The sequence below is a fragment of the Cygnus atratus genome, chromosome 8 (assembly GCF_013377495.2).
Source record: "Cygnus atratus isolate AKBS03 ecotype Queensland, Australia chromosome 8, CAtr_DNAZoo_HiC_assembly, whole genome shotgun sequence".
Lineage (NCBI taxonomy): Eukaryota > Metazoa > Chordata > Aves > Anseriformes > Anatidae > Cygnus > Cygnus atratus.
The window spans coordinates 16322822-16344074 of record NC_066369.1 but is presented as its reverse complement, the minus strand read 5'-3'; the positions used below and the strand labels follow the sequence as shown (position 1 = coordinate 16344074).

At 37.2% G+C, this 21253-nt stretch overlaps 1 protein-coding gene across 4 annotated transcripts in view; it reads left to right on the top strand.

The window, feature by feature from the left end:
• ZNF326 (zinc finger protein 326) overlaps nt 1-20945 on the top strand; it is an 80427-nt gene extending 59482 nt beyond the window's left edge. For all 4 annotated transcript variants that reach the window (XM_035538012.2, XM_035538008.2, XM_035538011.2 and 1 more), the window contains 11 exons: nt 3375-3501; nt 5561-5966; nt 8626-8824; nt 10635-10669; nt 11586-11673; nt 12179-12293; nt 13712-13859; nt 14216-14315; nt 15619-15749; nt 16660-16755; nt 20217-20945. In XM_035538012.2, coding sequence (XP_035393905.1) covers nt 3377-3501; nt 5561-5966; nt 8626-8824; nt 10635-10669; nt 11586-11673; nt 12179-12293; nt 13712-13859; nt 14216-14315; nt 15619-15749; nt 16660-16755; nt 20217-20381 — 1608 coding nt within the window. In that variant the 5' untranslated portion in view covers nt 3375-3376 and the 3' untranslated portion in view covers nt 20382-20945. The remainder of the gene's footprint in view (nt 1-3374; nt 3502-5560; nt 5967-8625; nt 8825-10634; nt 10670-11585; nt 11674-12178; nt 12294-13711; nt 13860-14215; nt 14316-15618; nt 15750-16659; nt 16756-20216) is intronic.
• Nucleotides 20946-21253: the final 308 nt, after the last annotated feature.

Here is a 21253-nt window from a genome sequence, read left to right as displayed (position 1 = left end):
TGCAATACAATTCCTAGCTGCTTTTTTCCTAGTATTTGAGTACACATTCTCTTAACGTGTGAAATATTTTCACATTTAGTTTGAGCAGTGTATGCAGTCAGCTTCTGTGCATCTCCACCAGCAATGACAGCCTGAGCTAACGTAGAAGTGAATGGGGAGCAGGCTATAGGCTGAGAAGACTGTTCTGTGCAGACACAGCTTTTTGTTTTATGCTCCACGTCTGTCTCTCTGGCTTTAGTGAATAGAAGAAGAAGAATCAAAAGTGTGAAAGAGGCCAGTGCAAATAGATTTGTATGTTGGTTGTCAGGTTTGTGAACTAATAGGCTATTTGCCTTGAGACTGTAATAATTAAATCTGTGCAAGTGATTCTCATTCAGGTATATTCAGTGAACGCTTATTGCCTTCTTGTACATTTATTTTCTCTTTTCCCCTTTTAGAATAAAGCCTATCTGGAGAACAGACTTTGAAAGTAAAGAAAAGCTCTACCTGAAGAAATATTACACTGCTTATTTGAATGCAATATCTTTGTCAAGCGCTGGGCATGATTCATAAAGTCTGTACATTTTTGACTAAGTTTGCAGCTGGCAAAATGATCAGGTGGGAGGCCAGTGGTTGGGACAATAGGTTACTGCTCAGCAATCTGGAACAGTCAATGAAGAAGCTGGAAGATGATGGTAAAACCAACTCGATTAGGTCAGGTCGTAGATGCTTCTGTTTCCCACCTCACCTCCTGTGTGTCACGCTGTCTGTTTGGGGGTGTGGAAGGAATAGTACGAGTGCCCCTTTGGTATATTTAAAAGTCTTGGCTGATTAGTTGCGTAGGGACTTTCTGAGCTGTAGTCGAAGTCTTAATGTTTGACATCCTTTGAATGTCTTGTCAGTGGATTTATCCAAGTCCTTTCTTAAATCCATGTAGGTTTTTAATAACTTCATGTCACAGGGCAGTGCTGGGACTTGGAAATCTATTGTGAAAAAGCATCCAGTTCATTTTTTAAGCTTTTTTTTGAAAGTTTTGTTCACTACCTCTAGTTTCTTGTAGTAGAAAACCACAGGTATAATAGTTTGTCACTTTGTACCTTTTGTATCCCCCTGTTAAACCTTTTTCCAAGAGAAACATACTAGTGTAGGTAAATGCAGTGCTGCCAGTCTGGGCAGGAAGAGTAAATCGGTCAGTTAGGGAACAGAAATTGCTGCCCTAAGGGCAGTGACTTGAAGATTAGGGGAATGGCAGCCACACTGCTGATGTTGCAGATATCCTTGCGGATCCAAGGGTAGCACGAACCTTGGATGAGTAAAGGGAGCATTGAATAGAAACAGACATCAGATGCCGTCCTGGGAAGCATATTTTAATATTTGCTTTTGTGCTAAAATTTTTAGAAAAAAAAAAAACCAACACCTTTATTTGAAGCTATGCTTCAAACCGTTTTTTGGAATAGTTCTTTTGCATGTGAATGTGAAAGTTGGCGGTGTACCCTCCCCACACTGGTCACTCACTGTACTAGAATCAGATTGTGATGGCAGTGATCTTGACAATGCATTTTGTTCCTCCTTGTTGAATGATGTGATTAGCCTGTTTAACCTAATTACCTTTGTGCCATCACAGGGCCTGTAGATAATAGGGAGCAGGATAAACTGAGGTGAATTATTGGTCCGTCCCCTTCAGGCGGTTTTCAGGATGTCAGTGTCTTTTGATTTGATAAACTGCACTTAAAAAAATACTTTGGATCTGAGATTGAACATAGGATCAGCTAAACTTAATTTTTGCAAAGTTCTGAAATTCTTTTTATTGATTACTTACTCTTCTTACATGCCTGCATCTTTATGTAGGCAGTCTTTAGGGTATTGCCCTGGATTAGGTGGTAGATCACTCACACCAGAGAGGAATATTAGATACTCATATTAGAAGGTTCAGCAAGTTCCTTAAAGTAATGTCCTACAGCTTAGACTGATATTGTGTGATGCTATATGATTACTATTTTGGAGAAGTTTTTTCTACTTTGCTCTATCTTTATTGTACATCCCAAATATGGGATGATGCAGTGCGACTTCCAAGTTCTAGAAATACCATCCTCAACTTTTTAGAAAGTACCTACGGTCGCTAAAAGGAAAACAAAGAAACAAACCAGCAAATCTTAGTTGGAGATTCTATTCAGGCTTGTAAGGGACATCTGTAACAGTGAAATACTCAGCTAAGTACCATTTGCAGTTTTCTTTGCAGATGTAAGAACGTAAATTGCAATGGCTGTCTGGTCTAACAAAACGCAGTTACAAACGGGAAATAGTGTATATACTTACTTTCATCACTACGGTTATTTTCACAAAACTAATAGGCACACAGAATTACTATGTTTCATTAAATGGGAAATATTACTTTGAGTGGACTTACTGTCCTGTTCTGGAAAAGCCTTGGAATTTTTTTTGAAATGTAGGAAATAGTGGACAAATCTTCGTGTGGTTATATTTTTATTCTTTCTGTGTTCACTGATTTTCCTTCTCTACCTTACCTTTTTAATGAGGCTTGACTTGACAGGCTTTCTTTCTGTTACCTAGAAGTTAGTGTTGGTCAGTTCTGGGAAACAGTTATGGCCACTAGAATGGTGATGTGGTGCAAAGTGTGCATGTTGCAGGAAGGCTGAGGGTCATGTTCATTCTGCGGATCTACGTTGTTGTCTTAGAGCTTTGATTTTTTGTGTGGTTATTTTAACCATACTTTTATATAGGACTTTGAGTGTTGAGGAGAAACTTGGTTCTTTTGGCAGACTTCCTTGTAGGATACAAAGGTGTCATGAAGTGACATCAGCTCAGCTATGAAGTACCACCACCTTAGTAGAGTTGGTCACCTGCAACTCAGTGGTGCTGTGGTGGTTTTTTGTTGGTGCTAGAAGGGAGAGTTTGATTGGAGCCTGTATGCAGCATCTGCATTGCAGCGTGACATGGGTTGTAACCTTGAACCAGTGTCTCTGTAAACTTATGAACGTTTTTTTGTGGCATTGTTATAGCCAGGTGTCTGGACTGTGTGTGTTATCAAAGGGAGGAAGTGGTCATCATTCTTCACTAACTTCTGATGCTCCACATCAGGCTTTTTCCATTTAGTTGTCTTAACCTGCGTCTGAATTCCAGCTGACAGAACAATAATCCTGACCTGTCCATTACTGACAAGAAATGTCATCTTCATTTCAATTAAGAGGTTCTCTGATGACAAAGACACACAGCTTCCCTCAGCACATTGTTGAAATTGATTCACAACTGAGAGTGCTGTATTTTGTTTGTAAGCTCTGTGGCAGGTTAAACATTTTACTTAAGAATTTAAGCTAGAATACTTAATAAGACTTCTCTCTTGCTTTCTTTATAAACATTTTTCTGCTCTTTTTTAGACATGGACCGTGATTATGGGCATGGAGGCTATGGTGGCCCACGATCCATGGACTCTTACCTTAACCAATCCTATGGGATGGAGAGTCATGGAGGTGGAGGCGGAGGAGGTGGTGGTGGTGGTAACAGGTAAAATAATCCTTCAGTTGTCTCAAGAATTGATCAAATACGATTTAAGTTTCAGTCATTCTGTTTTCTAACTTAAGTGTTCCTGAGGCATGTTGTTATGATTTTGTATGAACACTTTCGTTCTGAGTCTTCATGTTCAGTAACTACTGGCAAATCTTAAACTGTAAGAGCTAGATTATTGTAACAATTAGCATTTTTGTGGAAAAGTTTGACACTGAAACAATATGTCTGTGACTGAAAATGGAACAAGCTTTATTTTTTTGTAATGGTTAGTAATTTATAACTGATTGGCCTGACATACTGTTTCTGACATAGCAGACTAGACCTAATTGGTTTAGTGGCTTAGACTGAATCTATCAACATTCCGTTTTCAAGGAACATTTAGGGTATGTGCTCTTTGGTTTGAATGTGCAGTGCTTAAATGGTCTTGGTATTGAATCTGAAAGTCATGTCCAGATTATTTCTTTGGCAGGTACTGATTACACTAAAAACTGTGTGCATGTTCTGGGCTGCTTTGCAAGATGGTTTAGTCTAAAAGTAAAATTTCTGATGCAGTGGTCTTAAAGTTGTGTATTTAATGCTAGGATATTATTCCCGTTGCTCTTTCAGATAAAAACAGTAGGGAACAGCTGATTTGATTTATCTTTTAATATCACATTCGAAGTAGCATGCTTTTCAGAGTAGTGATTCTATCTTGGAGGAAATGAAATGTGAAGAAAACTTAGATAACCTGATGGTTTTCTTGTGTGCGCCCTTGAATTCTTGTCTGGCTGTAGCCAGACTACTGTATGATTCTTGTTTGTAGTCACTGTAGTGCCACTGGGCAAGGACAGAACTAAGTAGGGAGGCTGGAGAAATGTTGTGTTTTGCTGCATGGTTCTGTTAAACATTTTAGTTCATTATAATTTGTTTAATGATGAACATAAGATTTACTTGAAAGTCTGGGCAGAGATTGAGGAATGAGCTGTACCTACCATACAGTAATCTGCATATGATTGAATTTCAATGACTACTTGAACACGGAAATGTCTCTTGCCATGTAATGTTAATATTGTGCATGGACTCCTTTAGATAGCACTATTTTCTGTTTACTTCTCGGTCTTCCAAGACTAAATGTATTTTAAAATGAAGGCATTCAATTTATTATAGATCCAGGCAGAACTTTGAGTCTGTTCTAGTTTATATTTTATCAGTCAAGGGGCTGTCTTTCCCAACTCCTGCTCAATCACCTGTTATAACCCTGTAGGGACACTAATGTGTTTCCCTTCCAACTGGGTACAAATACTGATGATTTCCAGCCTGACTCCTGCTAAAGTAAATCAGACTCATAGTAAATAGCTCAAGATTTCAGCTCCTTGTTACTATACTTAGAAACTTCAAGGACTGTTTTTGTTTCCACTGTGCGTGTATTGAGATAGACTTTCAAAATCCAGAGTTTCTAGACTTAATGGTCTGCAAGGAAAAGATATATGTGCATTGAAGATCATGATCTCTGATTGGGTGACTGAATATTGCAGGGAAGATGATTTCCAAAAAGTATAAACATGCATGGAAGAGCACTTACGTTTTCCTTTAAAATTAGAATTCTGAGGTGTTTAAGACTCACAACTGTACCACTAAAAATTGATATTTTTTTTTACTCTCAGTTGAGAACTAAGCCGCCTTTTAACTGCTGTTTAACTGTTAAAATATGAGGGCATGATTTTGAAGAAAGGACAGTTTGACTAGCCTGTGAATGTCTGCAGGTCATTATTTTTGTGAGACTAGGGCTGGGCTCTAATAATATTTTAGTAAATGTTGCTGAAAATTTTAATTGAACGAAGTTCAGGCATACTGAACTTTAGAATTGTTTGTAGAAAAAATGGCTCAGATAGCTTTCTATCTGGTCATAGTGTCATTTGCCCAGCCCTAATCAAGATTAAACAGTAACACAACTGTACCGACCAGTATAGTAATAAATTGATTTTAGTTGATAAATGTCAACTGATAACTTGTCTTTTTGAAATGTATAACATTAGTAAGCTTACTTTTTTTTCTCCTCACTGTGCAACTTTTCCAGGTTTGGACCTTATGAGTCTTACGACTCCGGGTCTTCTCTGGGTGGGCGAGATCTGTACAGATCTGGCTATGGTTATAATGAACCCGAACAAAGCCGCTTCGGAGGTAGTTATGGTGGTCGATTTGACAACTCCTACCGGAATAGCCTTGACTCTTTCGGAGGTAGAAACCAGGGCGGGTCTAGCTGGGAAGCACCTTACTCCCGTTCAAAATTGAGGCCTGGGTTTATGGAGGACAGAGGAAGAGAGAGTTACTCTTCCTACAGCAGTTTTTCTTCACCCCATATGAAGCCTGCACCTGTAGGCTCTCGGGGGAGAGGAACGCCTGCTTATCCTGAAAGTGGATTTGGAAGCAGAAACTATGATGCTTTTGGAGGACCATCAACAGGCAGAGGCCGAGGCCGAGGAGTAAGTACAGAATCTTTTCAGATTCTTTTCACTAGACACTCTTTTAAACCCTTTCAAGACCACTGCTTTAAAATTAATACACTGTTCAGTACAGTGTGGTTTTTTGTCCAAGCAAACTATCATGGTTGACAATGTTGTTTACCCCCTTGAAGCTGTCTTCAAGTAGAATGCAGTCTCTCTTTCGCTCTTGAAAGTAATGAGTAATAGAAGACTAGTTGATAAGGTTTGTTAAATCTCTCCTTTTGTTTGAAAGGCGACGATCAAAGTAATAGGTTTGGTCTAAAAGGGATTAAAAGGACTTGCATTTTTCCTTGTAAGCACTAGCATCCTCGTTGCTGGTGGGGAAATTCTTGAATATTGTGAAAGTTTAATTCAAAGCCATTTGAAGTTTTTAGTAGGTTAAAGGTGCAATGTATATGCAAAAAAATAAAACCCGGTTGTGAATGCCAGAGTAGCTTTCGTTTCCTGTAAAGGTAAAACTTTAGCTAATTCTTTAGTATGTTCAACACATGCTTTATCAAACATCAAGTCTTCTCTTAAACTTAGTTCTTACTCTGACTTGTGTATCGAAAGAGTGATGGGGAGGAATTTGCAAAGGTAGGTGGCTAGCAGTTACAGTGATTCTTATTAAAATTAAAGCATGATTAAAGGGGCATCATCAACTTGAAATCGAGTTCTTTCGCAAACTTGAGTTTGATTTTCAGGTAATGTGTCTAGCCCTATGACTTGTATTCATTTTCTTTACTGACATATCTTCTACCTCGTTTTCAGTGGATTCCTTTCCAGTGTAGGATGTAAAAACTGTCCAAATTAACTGGACACAAAATAGTAGATCACAGTTTGGAGAAGTCATGCTTAATGTTTAATGAGCTAGGGAAAAATACAGCAGAAGAGAATAAAAAATAATCCTGACAGAAGTACTAACTTTAAGTTGATGGTGTCCCTTTACTTTGGTTTTATAATCCCAATACTGATTTTTTTAAAGTGGGAAGAGTTCAGTGAACGCTTTTCCACCTATGCCTCTAGGTACAACTTAACTTTTAAAATTCTTAAGTGTGCCATATCTCTTTGGGAAGCAATTCTTTAATGTTAAACCATACAACTTGCTTGTAGCTTGAAGTGTAGATGAAGATCACTTTTTTTTTCTGGGTCTTTGAAGTGCCTAATTGTCTGGTGGTCTTGTTTCAGAAGGTCTACTTTGCAGCATTCTTGAATACTGTAGTTGTCATATTCAAATTTTAGATTTGCACATGGCTACTAGCTAGCATGTAGCACGGTATTAGAAATAGTTTAATCTTTATATTTCTCTGCTTGTAAAGCTGAAAGTGTTTGATTCTTAAGCTTGGATTGCCATCCTTTCAGAACTCATTTGGATCTGAAAGTTTTGTGCAAAATGATGACCAAGTAGCCTTATTTCTGTTTTATTTTTGCTTTTGAAATCTATCTTTTTAGTCTTTTACATTATCCTTTATTACATAAAGGCTAAAGTACTTACCATACTTAAAATGCATTGCACCTTTAATAGATACTGTTTTTAAAAAAGTACTTGAAACTATTCAAGTGCCTACTTCGTTCCAAATTTATAGACATACAATGTAAATGTACATGCTAGGTAGTTCTGTAACTGTCTCAACTAAATTAATTAACGTGGAGATCTTGTGCATGGACTTTTGATTAAGCAAAGTGCCTGTTTTGATGCATTCAGTCTGTCATATAAAATCTGCTAATAAAATGGGTATCCTTTTTGTGAAAAGTATTTTGAAGTTATTTTCATGTTCTTTGATAGCGTAGCACTAATTCTCTTCTTATGGTGACACAAATATTTCTGCTTATCCAATTCATCCATCCAGTTAGTGGGCTGTCTTCTGACCTTTATTAATCAAATAATTGAGCTAATATTAAGAAATGTGTTGGTGCTTTGAAAAAAATGCAGCTACCTAAGTTCTCCCTCTTCAGATTACTCGTTTATTCCATGCCTTCAGAGAGGTTGCTTTCATAAACAGGTGTCCACCAATGTCTGTACAGCACTTCAGAAGTAACAGAAGGATTTAGTCTTTCAACTGAATTTTCATTCCTGTTGCTGACATGGTTTTTGTATCAGTCCCTCCAAGCCCAACTTCTGAATTCACTGTTGTGCATTGTCCTGGAATGATTAAGTAAAAGAAAGACTGAGCTTCCGTCAGTTAATCACTGTTTCACACTGAACAACTTTCTTTATTGAGTTTTCAAATCACTGCTAATAATTTAGCGTAAAGAAGTCTCTCTCTTTCTCTCTCAGCTGCTAACTAGAGCGTAGGAAAAAGTAGTTTGGTTAGCTCTGTTTTTTCAGCAAGGGAAAAGTCATTCATCATCTAGAGAATCTGAAGAGAGGAGCCAAAATGTTAGGCTGAGATTGAACTTTGACAGGCATGTTCATCATCTGGACAATGGTTCTGAATAAGCAGAAACACGGTTTATACATGTGTGTTCTACTGGACAGCCAAAAAACCATTGCACAAAACATCAAAACTGGGAACTTAAATTTCCCCCTGCATTTTGTTCCAGAATGCAGATTTTAATATACAGTTTAATTTTAAAATAAACACTTGTGCCGAGTAATTGTTGTATTTCTATTGATGTCATATACTAATACCTTTTTCTTGATTTCCCAAATTTCCAGCATATGGGAGACTTTGGAGGAATGCACAGACCTGGAATTGTTGTTGACTATCATAACAAACCCAGTCCTGCAGCAGTTGCTGCGAGAGGAATAAAAAGAAAAATGATACCACAGCCATACAACAAACCTGGTGGGACATTTATCAAGAAACCCAAAATGACAAAACCTATTTTGAAGCTGACTCAGAAAAAATCACCTAGTAAGTAATAAGTGCCAAAATTAAGTTAAAATTGCTATTTTTTTAAATTAATTTGGAGTTGTTTAGTTTTAATATTTAGAAAAAAGGTTGTGCTGTGTTGTAACTTTTTATTTTCTACCTTCGAAGTAGTCTATAACAGACCTTTTGAAATTACTCTTCTACTCTGCTAGCTCTTCTACTGCAAAGATAACTTGCTGAATGAATGTGGATATTTTGATGTGTTTAAATACGTACTGCTGAGGACTGCTTCATCTAGACTTCATAAAGATACTTCATGGGTGCAAATTTTTACCACTGAAAATATTACCAGATTTTGTGTTCTGTTAATTGGTGATGGCTGACAAACCTTAAAATGTGCACTTGTATAAGACTGGGCCTGGTTGCCCAAAGACCTTGATTTTTGTGTGAAATAGAGCGTCAACTGTAGTGCAGCTACAATAAAGGCATAAAGTGTGGATGAAGAGGAGAGAGAGAGGGAGGTGAAATGAGAAAACAGTGGAAAATTGTTCTTTAACACTGGAGGGTAGACGAGAGTTGTTCTTGCAAGTGAAATTCTGTAGTGAAGGCAAGAACTTTAAAGATGATAAACTGGAAATATAAATTACAAAGCATTAGCGACACTTGACTTTTGTAGTTTCCTTGAAGATGTCCTAGAACTCTAATTGTTGTATTGCAGCTAAAAGTTGAAGGTAGAAAACTTGCTAATACAGTTTGAATAAGTTATTTGCTTTGAGGCAATGTAAACTTCAGTTAAAGTATTACGAACAGCATGTACAGTGGTCGAATTTTGGTTTTGTGTTTGTAGCTTTCTCAGTGATTTGTATCTGCAATGTTTTATATAGTTTTGTTATAAATCACGCCTGAAAAACGTTTAAAATTACTTAAGCTCAAAGCTAGCAAGGTAAGTGTACAGACTTGGGAGAAACTTTATGATTTTTAATTCTTACTTGCTCTATTTTATATTAAAAAGCTGTTAGCTTTGAATTCAAAGCTAAGATAAAATTTTCAACAGGTGGGCATATAGAACACATTAATATGCATTTTGTACAGGGACTGTAATACTGGACTCACTAACTTTGGTGTCGTGAAATAGGTCCATAAAATACACATCCAAGTATCTCAAAAGACTTGCATGTCAATGGTTTCTTCTCTTAGCTCTTCTCAGTACCTTTGTAGGTTCTACTTTCCTAATCTACCTTCAGACAGAGCACTTTTAGTGTGTTACCTGTTTCCATTCATTAATTTCCACAACCCAAGGACTGTTCTATACCATGTAAGATTGAAGCTATGTTAATGGAGTAGATGGTGCCCACTAGAATGCACTTTTAATCATCTCGTTCTGTGGTTCTGAGATGGGTGTGTGGGAAGACTGAGTGGCTTAGTACAATTTTTGAAGACTTGAACTGAAAGATGCTCTAAGCGGTATTGTGTAGTTGAAAACTAAAAAGTGGATATCAACTAACAGGAGAATGTGGTTGTACACAACATGCAATGTGTCTCAAAATGTCTTTATCATTTTTAATGTCTCATCTATCTCAAAAAGTCATGACTGTCCTTTTAGTCATGACTTCCTTGTTTTGTGGAGTTAGATACCAGTGATTGTTTTTGAAAGACTGGTTAGTTTATATTCCTAAGAATACCTGATTTTACTTTTAGTGTTGTTATTAAAATATGATAAATTGTAGATCTAGACTGTGTTAGGTGCAGAATAAGTTGACTTTTTCCCTGAATATTTTATTGCTCTAAAATTAATAGGTAGTAATATTAAACAGCAATTTTGTATTATTTCTTCCTTATTTTATGCTCATAGACATGAAGACATCTTTCCAGGATTCTACTATAGAGGTAAAGAATCTCAGAACTAGAAAATGCTTGATTCTTTCACAGTTTGAATGGTATACCTTAAGACAAATAATTACTTTAGAGGTACAAAAACTAAGGCTTAACTATGTAAGTATTTCCAAACTTGATTTTTTTCCTATTTATTTGAAACTGTCTTATTTTAGTGGCAGTTTGAAATCTTACTGACTTCAAGTGAAAGGGGTAGCTTGTGCAAATAGTCTGGAAAGGGAACTTTAAAGTGTATTTGTACACCTACCAGCTATTTTTGTAATACACGGTTGTCACGTGAACGCTTCTCACGTCATAGGCAGTCAACTTGATTTCACATACCAATAACCTCTGGGTTGGGTGGGTTGAGAAATTAAGTGTAAAATGACAGGGAAATTACAGCAATGAGGGAGAATGGATAGATGAGATGTCAGTAACAATAAGGGGAGAAGGTAAATGAAAAGAGAATAATTGTTAACAGATGTTCTCTGTTAAGGTGCAAAGACTAGTTGCCACCTGCAGAAAGATTAGTTGCCAACAGCGTGCAATAATGCGATTATTAAGCTAAGTGTGTATATATCCTTCTTCCATGTTAAGAGATTGAAATGTTTTTTCCTTGTCGTTGAGTGGAGGTATTAACGCATTCTCAAGGAAGTATTTAAAAGTCTGAATTGGCAGTCAGAAGGCTTATGTAGAAGACAGTGAGAATTTTGACTTTGAAACTAATTTATAAAGATATCCTGGCATGAAAGATAAATGCATAGTTTAAGGTGGTATTACATTGAGTCTTATGTGGTTGCTCATTTCACTTTTGTCCATTCTCATATTTGATTAAAAATAGCAGGTAACAAATCAGTGGAAATAATTCACATTGTTCACTGGATTTAGGATGGCATTGTTTTTTCACATGAAATTTTTGGTTTTGACTTAGGAAATTGAAGTGGACACGAGTGGTGCAGTTGTTATATATGAAGACTTTACAAGAGATGCTTATGATCTCGGGTATCAGACTTTTGGAGGTAAGTCAGTTTGCTTTGTCAGGTAAGGTTTTTTAGATACTGTATTTGTGTGACTTCGGGTGAATAGATTTAGTATGCATGTATGTATGACCTCTAATAATTATTGCACAGCGTGACTCTTACTTTTTTAACACATTTTATGAATTTAGGCCATGGAGAAGGAAATCGTTTGTAACATCCGTCGTGTGTTTTCTTTATTACGTGGTTATTGTGTCTGCTTTGTGGTTATAGGATCTGCTTTAATACTGAATTTCCTTTCTCTTATGCATGTAATCTAGACCCCTACCTGTTTGAAACAGGTATTTAAATTTGTCATTTGTAATGGAGGAAAACAAAAGATAACTTCTATGGTATTTGAATAAGCCTTAAAACAATGTTGGTGTAGGATCTGCATTTTGTGACTATATAAAAGGTGTTTGTGGAGGAGACAGGGAAGACAAACGCTTTGCCTGGAAAGCCAGATTTTTGGGGAATATAACACTGTAAAATCATTCTGTGTTTTAAGATGCCAAAGGAGAAGTTAAAAGCGAAGAAGAGGAAAAGCGACGAATTGAAGCCAGAAGAGAGAAGCAAAGGCGTAGAAGGGAAAAAAACAGCGAAAAATATGGTGACGGATACAGGTTTGTGTTATAACTTGTCTCATGTGGTGTGGTTTTCTTCTGCTTTATCCTTGCTTTGTAAGAATATACCTTCATTCTTGAAAGGCCCTTATGGACTGATTTCAAAATAAAAATAAATGAACAAATGAGCAGAAATAAACAGCACCCTGGATGTTCAGCTCTGGGACCTGCAGCATAAAGAAGACATGGACCTGTTGGAGTGGGTCCAGAGGAGGGCAGTAAAGATCATCAGGGGATGGAGCACCTCTTCTCCAAGGACAGGTTGAGAGAGTTAGGATTGGTTAGCCTAGAGAAGAGAGATCCAGGGAGACTTTATAATGACCTTATAGCAGTCTGTAGGCATTGAAGGGGGTCTACAGGAAAGGTGGGGAAGGGACTCTTTATCAGGGAGTGTAGTGATAGGACGGTGGGTAACGGATAAAAGAGTAGGCTTAGATTAGATATTTGGAAGAAGTTCGCTGTAAAGGTATTGAGACACTGAAAGGGGTTGCACAGATAAATTGGGAATGTTGCATCGTTGGAAGTGTTCAAGGCCAGGTTTGAGAAACCTGATCTAGGAGGCGTCCATGCCCGTAGCAGGGTTGTTTGGACTAGGTGATCTCTAAGGTCCTTTCCAACCCAAATCATTCTATGATTTGCATGACATTTGCTGTATCAGGAAATGCACAAGTTACTTACCTCTTCTCCCTGACAAGTGTATCAGTGCACGCTTGAGAAGCAGCTTAGAAGGGTACTGCTTTTGAAACTCATATTCCAGTGAAACAAATTCATATTCAGGTTGAGCTAAGTTGTTAGAAATTGACCTGGTTCTGTTTTTTTGTATGTATGGTGAGCTATTTTGTAGCAATAGTAAGTAGATAGTTCTGTAACTAACTTCAATTTTGTCACAGCCAAGCAGGCTGTTGGCCAGGGCTGTACAAAGCTGTTCTGCTTTATGTGAACGCAGTGTATGGTCGTAGCATTAGTGCCTCAGTAGTACTGAGGAGGCCATATTTCCTTGTAAGGATTTAGTTTTTGTATGGAAAACGAGCTTTGGGTGAGTTCTTTTAACGGTTTGTAGTTAGTAAATCATTGGCTTGACTTTGATAAGTACTACAAAAGATAACACAAAATGGAGAGCTATGATAGATAAACACACAGAATAATATGGTTTTATGATAGCTAGCATCTGGTTTTAGTAGTTTTTCTTCTGCATAGATAATTTACTAGTCTCAGACTAGCCTTTTTTATTTGGTTCTTGTAGCAGCTATCTTTCCTAATGGTAAAATAGTAGATTTTTTTTTTTCCATTTAGGGTTCTTTAAAGAATGCTTTTCTTATTACTTTTCTGGTTAGGTTTGTCAAGTTCTCATTGTTTTGAGGGGAGAGGGAAGAATGTTTCTTTAATTGTACTATTATTTATTGTATTTCTCTTGCTAGAATGGCATTTACTTGCTCATTTTGTAAATTTCGAACATTTGAAGAAAAAGAGATTGAGTCCCATCTGGAGAGTGCAGCTCACCAGGAAACATTGGATCATATCCAGAAGCAAACCAAATTTGACAAAGTAGTGATGGAGTTTCTTCATGTAAGACAATGGATTGTTAAAATTTATCTGATGTTTTTATGTTAGAGTGTAATTAGAAGGTATCATTTAGTCTTCAAAATATGCTTAATTTATCATCATTCCTTTTGGAGAAGACTTCTGATGCAGCGTGTATTGTTGAAAGTGAGACAAATACAGAGTCATTAAAATAGTGTTACAATTGTAACTTCAGTTACAATTAAAAGTAGTGCCTTAAAAATGCCCAATTAATTGCTATTTATTTTTGCTCTCTTTTCCAACAGAGCTATTCTGAGTAATATTTTAACTACGGGTTTCTATTGGAACATAAACCCTCAAACATCAGCCATTACAATTTCTTTTTTTCTGATTCTCTGTAGGAGTGTATGGTAAATAAATTCAAGAAGACAGCTATGCGTAAGCAACAGACAAGTAACCAAACAGACAATGCTCAAGCTGTTGAAAAAGACATAATGGAAGGTGAGTAGTGATAGTGCATACTATGGAGATCAGTTCCCACGCCTTTTTTCTACCTGGTTTGTGTTCCTTGACTCATTTTTGATGTTATGTGAAATGTAAGCAGAGATAACAAACTTTAGATTTCCTGCCCAGGTAGCCTTGTCATAAAACAAGATAATGTTTCGCTAAGTACTTGACAAATAGAATTATGTAGGCCTTGCCACAGTCTTACTCAGTATAATCCATGAGGAATGGCAACAGGTGGGTGCAGTTAGATTGAAAAAGATCACTTAATAAAGTGGTGACATGATAATGATCAATATGATGTCAAGGAGCTAGATGATACCAGTGGGATAGTTGTGTTTTTGAGGCAAACTGTGACAAAAGGAGGACTTGGAGCACTTTCTAATCCATGGCTACCCAATATGCATCTTGGCCTTGACTTACTGTTTCCCCCCCCCACCCCAGCTGCTCTACAGACTGTTTTCTAAAGGCATTTGTGTCCCTCTACCTTCTTGTGCCACATCCCGCTGCTTTATCCTTTGCTTGAGAGCTTTCAAAAAATGCACTAGAGCCAGGAAAGACATCTTTGGAGTCCCTTTACTTCAAACAATAAATGTATTTAAGTATTGCCTTCTTTTGAATTTAAACTTTAGAAGTTACTTAATGGATGTAACCAACATCTCGCATTATTTTTTATGTATTCTTCTTAAGTACCGGAGGGCCAGTTTACCTTTATGATCAGATTACTCTGTTGGCAAGCTAACGTTTGAACTTGGAAGACATTTACATTGGATTCATACAGTTTTTCTTGGTGTTGAGAGATTGGGAGACAAGGAAATACATTAGGTGTTTTTATGAGGGGTGAAATTAATTCAGCTACTTTGGTGAAAAACTGATTTAAGGTTTTTTTCTTGTATTAAAATGTATATTATTAAGAACATTGGTCATTTTAGATTTTAAATAGCAGACATTTTGTACATTCAATTTATGATTTATTTATCATTTTTATTTCCCTCTATTTAGGCAGGTAAGGTGTTCATATATCATAACCTCAGGCATCAAACATAATTGCTTGAATCTCATACATAGTCTGTGGCATGAAGGAATTGGAGCATCAGGTGAAAAAAAATTCTCTACCAACATTGTCTTCAGCAAGCCTAGTTCTGATGCCTGAATTTGTGTGACTATTCCCCTGCGGTTCAGTTAGACATGTTTACCAATTGAGAGCTCTAACTTCCTGGTATAAAACATCCAATCCCCTCTCCTGTTCCCCTGGTATAACACTTTGTGTGTTAATGATTTTTTGCATGTTCTTTGGCAGGGGTTACTGCTGATGACCACATGATGAAAGTTGAGACTGTTCATTGCAGTGCTTGCAGTGTGTATGTTCCTGCGTTACATAGTTCCGTTCAGCAACACTTAAAATCTCCTGATCACACAAAAGGAAAACAAGTAAGATATGGCGCATTTAAAAAGAGAGATTTTAAAAAAAAAAAAAAAAAAAAAAAAAAAAAAAGGCATGGTTTCATAGTGGGTGAGAAATGTTGTGGTACTCGGTGTAAATAACTTCTAAATTCTTATCAACACTATTTATTCTGTAGATATCTAGAATGTTCTCTGTAAATATAATGTCTCATGAACTAGCTGGCACTTTAATGCCCACAGTGAATGAAAGGTGGTGTGTTTCATAGCTGACAATAGTAAATTCCGAGAATGTTACTAGGAATAACTTCGTTTTTATTTTAGGGGAATTTTGCTGCCAGTAAGTGTCAGAAAGATTGTTACTCAAATTGTAAAACATAATACATATGTTTCCAGCAATTTAACAATACTAGTGTCCTTTTTTTGATTGGCTATTATCCTTTTAATATGAAGAAAAGTGAGTGCAATTTAGGGTTAGAAGTAGTATGAAATTGGATCCTGTTACAATTCAGGATACTCATCCAACATTTCCAGCAACATTAGAAGCATGGTATGAATGAAAAAAATAATCCAACTTGTCATAGTAAAAAAAGATTTCAAAAGTGATGTTTTTTTATGAAGTTCTATAATTATGAACCATAGGCAGTTGTGGAAAAGCATGGGTATTATCTGTAGGTGAGAACAGTTAACTGTGGGAGTAGATAAGTGCATGGTTATATGTAGTTCATTATATGACCAAGACCTGAATATATATCTTAATTAAACTAAAGCAACAAACTATAAACACTATCAAACTTAAGTCCTAGCTGCGTAATAAACTGAATTAAATGCCAAGAATGAGCATTTCACAATTTTCCTTACAGAAACAGACTACGAATTCAAATATGTGACAGTCAGAATAGGTGTATAATAATTATTCACTGTTAAATCTGTTTCCTAGGCCTACAGAGAACAAATAAAAAGGGAGAGTGTTCTTACCGCTACCAGTATCTTGAATAATCCAATAGTCAAGGCACGGTACGAGCTGTATGTGAAGGTAAGATGTGAAGAGTACAAAACCCTTTACAAATGAGTTAACCCTCACTTCTAATCGAAGATTCCTGCAGGTGACTTTGTACTGTAAAGTACAGTACATGCAACTTGTCTAATTCTATTTGATAGAATTTCTAGGATTTGTGGCAGCACACAAACAGTGGAAGCTTACAACATTACTTGTCATGGTCAGAGAATTTAAAAGATGTGGCAGCCTGTGTTACAAATTCACAGCTTGAGAAATATGTGAAATCATTTTGGCAAAATATTTTTTCCTTTTCTGGGCCAGATATGTGACTTTCTGTAGTAACATTTTCCCTGTGCCTAACCAATAGATAATTTCAGAAAAAACAATACTGTATTGCAGAAATATGACAAGGTGTCAGCCAATGCAATATTTAATTGTAATTTAAAAGGTTGAATTTAGGCATGTTCTGCAGAATTATGTACAATTGGATGCATAATTCAGTTTCAGACAGCTCTTCTATATCTGTAAAGAAAAGATGGCAAATTACCAGCTACCACAGCTTAGAATATTTGACTCTATTTTCAGTTCTCTGCTGGTATTCTCTATGGCATGGCATGCATGTGCATTGTCCCTTACAGCCCCCTAGTGGGGGACTGGTGAAAAGGGGATTGGAAATGTGCCATTCACTAGTTGGAAAATTGAAGATTGTCTTCACAAGGAGGTCACTGCCATTTTCAGAATGCTTACCATTGGTATTTCCCAAACACAATTCACTTTTAGCAGCACCTGCTCAGTGAGATATATCTAGCTTCTTGGTTATGCAAATCCCTCTCATAATTATCTTAATGTATAATCAACTGCAGACCGAAGGAGTCCAGTAGTTTTTATGCAGCGTGTGATGAACCAGTGTATGTATTTGATGCCTGCAGTTTTTCAAGACAGTAGAAAATCCTGCTGACAGCTGAAAATCAGTTGCTTTGAGATTATAGGCAGATTGGCTTGAGGAAACAAAAACACACACGCACAAAAACATTCTTTCAGAAGTCTTTGTGTATGCAGCATATGCAGAGTGGAAAGAAGAAATTTGGAGCAGGGAAGACCTGGCAGGCTGAGTCCTGGCTGTGTTGACTGCCTGGCTCTGGCAAATAGCAGGCAAGCAGTTTTGGGGATATTTGCTGCCTCTTGCATTGTATAAGACTTCTCAGGGTTGAACACTCTGGCTAATGTTTGACTGTAAATTGGGGGTGCGGACTGACTTCTGGTCTGGAGTAAGCTAACTGACAAGCAATAACTGTCTTGGGGAGTCCTTGGCTACTTTTGAGCAAAATGCCATTTTTTCAGCAGAGGCTCAACTGGTAGTTTGGGGACTCTTTGTTAGGGTTGTTTTCAGATGGAACTTGTAGGGCCTAGCTCTGTCCCCACATCACCCAGGAGAGTCACCTGCTGTGGGATGGACAGCTTCAGGAAGCACCTTTCCACACTGAGCCACGGTCAGGGTTTGGAGTGGTGCTTGCCCTGGATGCCGATGCTGTGGCCTTGGCTTGGGAAGGCGCAGGTGTGCCTGCCGCAGGGCTCTCCCCAGCAGCAGTGAGCAGGAACTCACCGGTGGGTCTGGTGACCGGGCTCAACGTGGTGACAGCTCAACATGTGACTTACTCCTTTACCTAACAATTAATGGAAAATCTTTTCTGTTCTTTGATTTAATCTTCTTTCCATGTAGAAGACTATTCCACAGGTTGCTTGCTCTATGTGCAAAATGAAATAAAACAAACTCAGCAGAAGGACTGTTTGTTCATATGTATTAGTGAAGGCATTCTGAAGTTTACCTCTGAGGTAGGCAGACTGCAGTATCTTTTTGGATCAGGTTTGCTAGACCTGTTACAATTAAATACTGAGACTAGTCTCTGGGGTCACTTGAATCATGAACGCATTTGCCTGTAAACACCACTTTAGTTTCAAGCTTTCTGTGCAACTTAAATATTCTAGAGACAAGGAGCTCAAAGGATGCATCTCTTGGGAATAAAATACTTACCTGCTTACATTCTTATGTTCCATAGATGTGTGTGTATATATATTTAAGCCATCTGGGAAGATGGGACCAGTGTGGCTGTCAAAATTAACTAGCATCAACATTGTTACTGTGTTGGATGTGTTAAATGCTACATCACTGGGAAAAAGAGTGCAATCACTAGGATCTTCCCTTGCGGGTAGTAACTTTTGCCTTAGTTTGAGAACTTAAAATGCTTTTTTTTTCTCTGAAAAAGCAGTAGGGGGAAAAATCTTTTTTTGTGGGGGGGGAGGAGGGTGATTATTGTGTAGAGATCTGTTCAGTTAGAAATAGGGTGCTGAATCCAGTTCTTGTAGATTGGTTGTAAGTTGCATACTGTTTTCACAGGAATGAACAGTAAAATTTTTCTGTAGCTTGTCCCCAGGAGTCAGGAACAGTTGAGTTGTCTGTGGGAGTGTGGAAGTAGTTCTTTCAGAAGTACATTCTTTAACTGCAATTCATCATCATAGCTAGCATAGACATTAGAGGATTTTAGTATTTTCCTTTTGTATCAGATCTGTAGAAATACTTATAACATCCTTGTGAATCTGTTACAGATACAAGCCACATTTTTATTCTCGTACTAGGAAACCATACTATTTCCTAATGAAAAGCTAATGCTAATGAAAAGCATTAAAAGCTTAAAGATCTTAATGTACCTACCTGTTTTCACTCTAATGTTTACTGTTGAGCGTGTATTTGAATCTAACCAGGTGGAGTATTCTTAACTCCATTTATTTCTGTGCCCATCTTTGGAAATCCTTGTTGCTATGCCCAAACGTGATTGAAAATACTTGCTTTAGCCCAAGGAGGATAGTACCAGAGGCTTTGTAGTCAAGAGGTCTTTCTCACTTCTATCCAGAAAGGAAAGTAGATGAGCACAGTTAGGAGAGTTGCACAAATACCAGCTGAAGTAAGGTTTGGATGATTAGCTTTTTATTTCACAATGCTTTCCACTGATGCTAGAGTTAAACTGGTTCAGGCATTCTCTTTTCTTTCGCAAGCTAGTTTACTGAGCTAATAGGTATCCTTGGTATTTCAGTGTTGGACAGTGTTACAGATTGGGTGAAATAGTTCTTGGTGCTCTGTAGCCTCTCAGCACTTGCATAATAGCGCTTCACCTAAAAAGTGGCCTGAATTGTAACTGAGATTTGGGGTTTTCTTGTTTTCGTAGGTCTCCGATAAGTTGTTATACCGGCTTTCTATATACTTGGCCCTTACTTTTGAGAGTCTACTTCTAAAAAAGCGAAACACTAGTATCTTAAATTTAAAATTCTGCCTTATTCATGGGGGTTTATATGTGGCAACTCTGGCTTTGATTAGCCAACGAGTTGATTGGACTCAGTAGATAATACAAACTAAGAGCTTTCCAATCGCTGAAATGATAAAACATTATTTTGTACTGTTTGAAAAAAATATTTAAAACGTCTGTTTTCTGTTTTTTCTGCAGGGTGAAAATCCATTTGAAATTAATGATCAGGCTCAGGAGCAGCAGACAGAAGAAGAGGACAAGGCTGATGAGCCAGCTGAAGGTGAGGAAGAAGAGGAGGAAGAAGAGGAAGAAGAAACTGAAGAGCAAACTGACTTCACCTTAGACCACACTGAAGATAACTAAGTGAAAGAAAACACAAATGAAAACAAATTAGGGGGGGCAAAACAGCTTTTTATTTCTGCTCAAAAGTGGCTAAGACTCTTTAATAGTCTCAAATGGGAGTTGTTGAAGATTCCCCACCCTATGCATGCATTCCATTCTGTGGAGAACTTGTTTATATAATTCTTCTGTGTTTCTGATTTTGTTTAAAATGAAATTAAGACTATTTTAGTTGAGCTTTTTATAGCAAACTGACTGTTAAAGCTGATTAAAACATTGTGTTGTATATTTTTTTAAGCATCCTATTTTTTTGGTGTGAGTACTGAAAGTTGGATATAATAGTTTTTGGTCTAATCAACTGAAAAGAAAGGCTGGTCTGTGGGGTAAATATTTTAAATGCTGTATGGCATATGCTTATCATATTTACCTCTCAATACGGAATGAGTAAACTTCAAAAATTGTGCTGTTGAGTGTGGCTGTTTTGGGGACTGCATTGCACTCTGTATAATAGAGTATGTGTAATAGTATGCCTTGTAGCTTTTTGTGATAAGATGTACCAATTTGTAGCAATAAAACACTTAAATGTTATTGTTTAAAGTGTCTATGGTTAAGTATTTCAAGTATTTCCCTCTGACAACCAAATTTGTTTTGAATCAAATCTTAATTGATGCTATGATTATTTAAAACTCATAGTTGCATCTTAGCAAGTCGCGTTACTTCTTTTTTGTTGTTTTTCTGATATATTCAGACTACATCTACTAGAACAGACTTGAGGTACTGTAGCCTTTACGCTGTGCCTGGGAAAGCATGCTTTCAGTATATGTACATGCTGTTTACTGCTGGCTGTCTTACAAATTTCTTATCAGTGCAGTGTCTTTTTCAGTTCCTTCTAATCT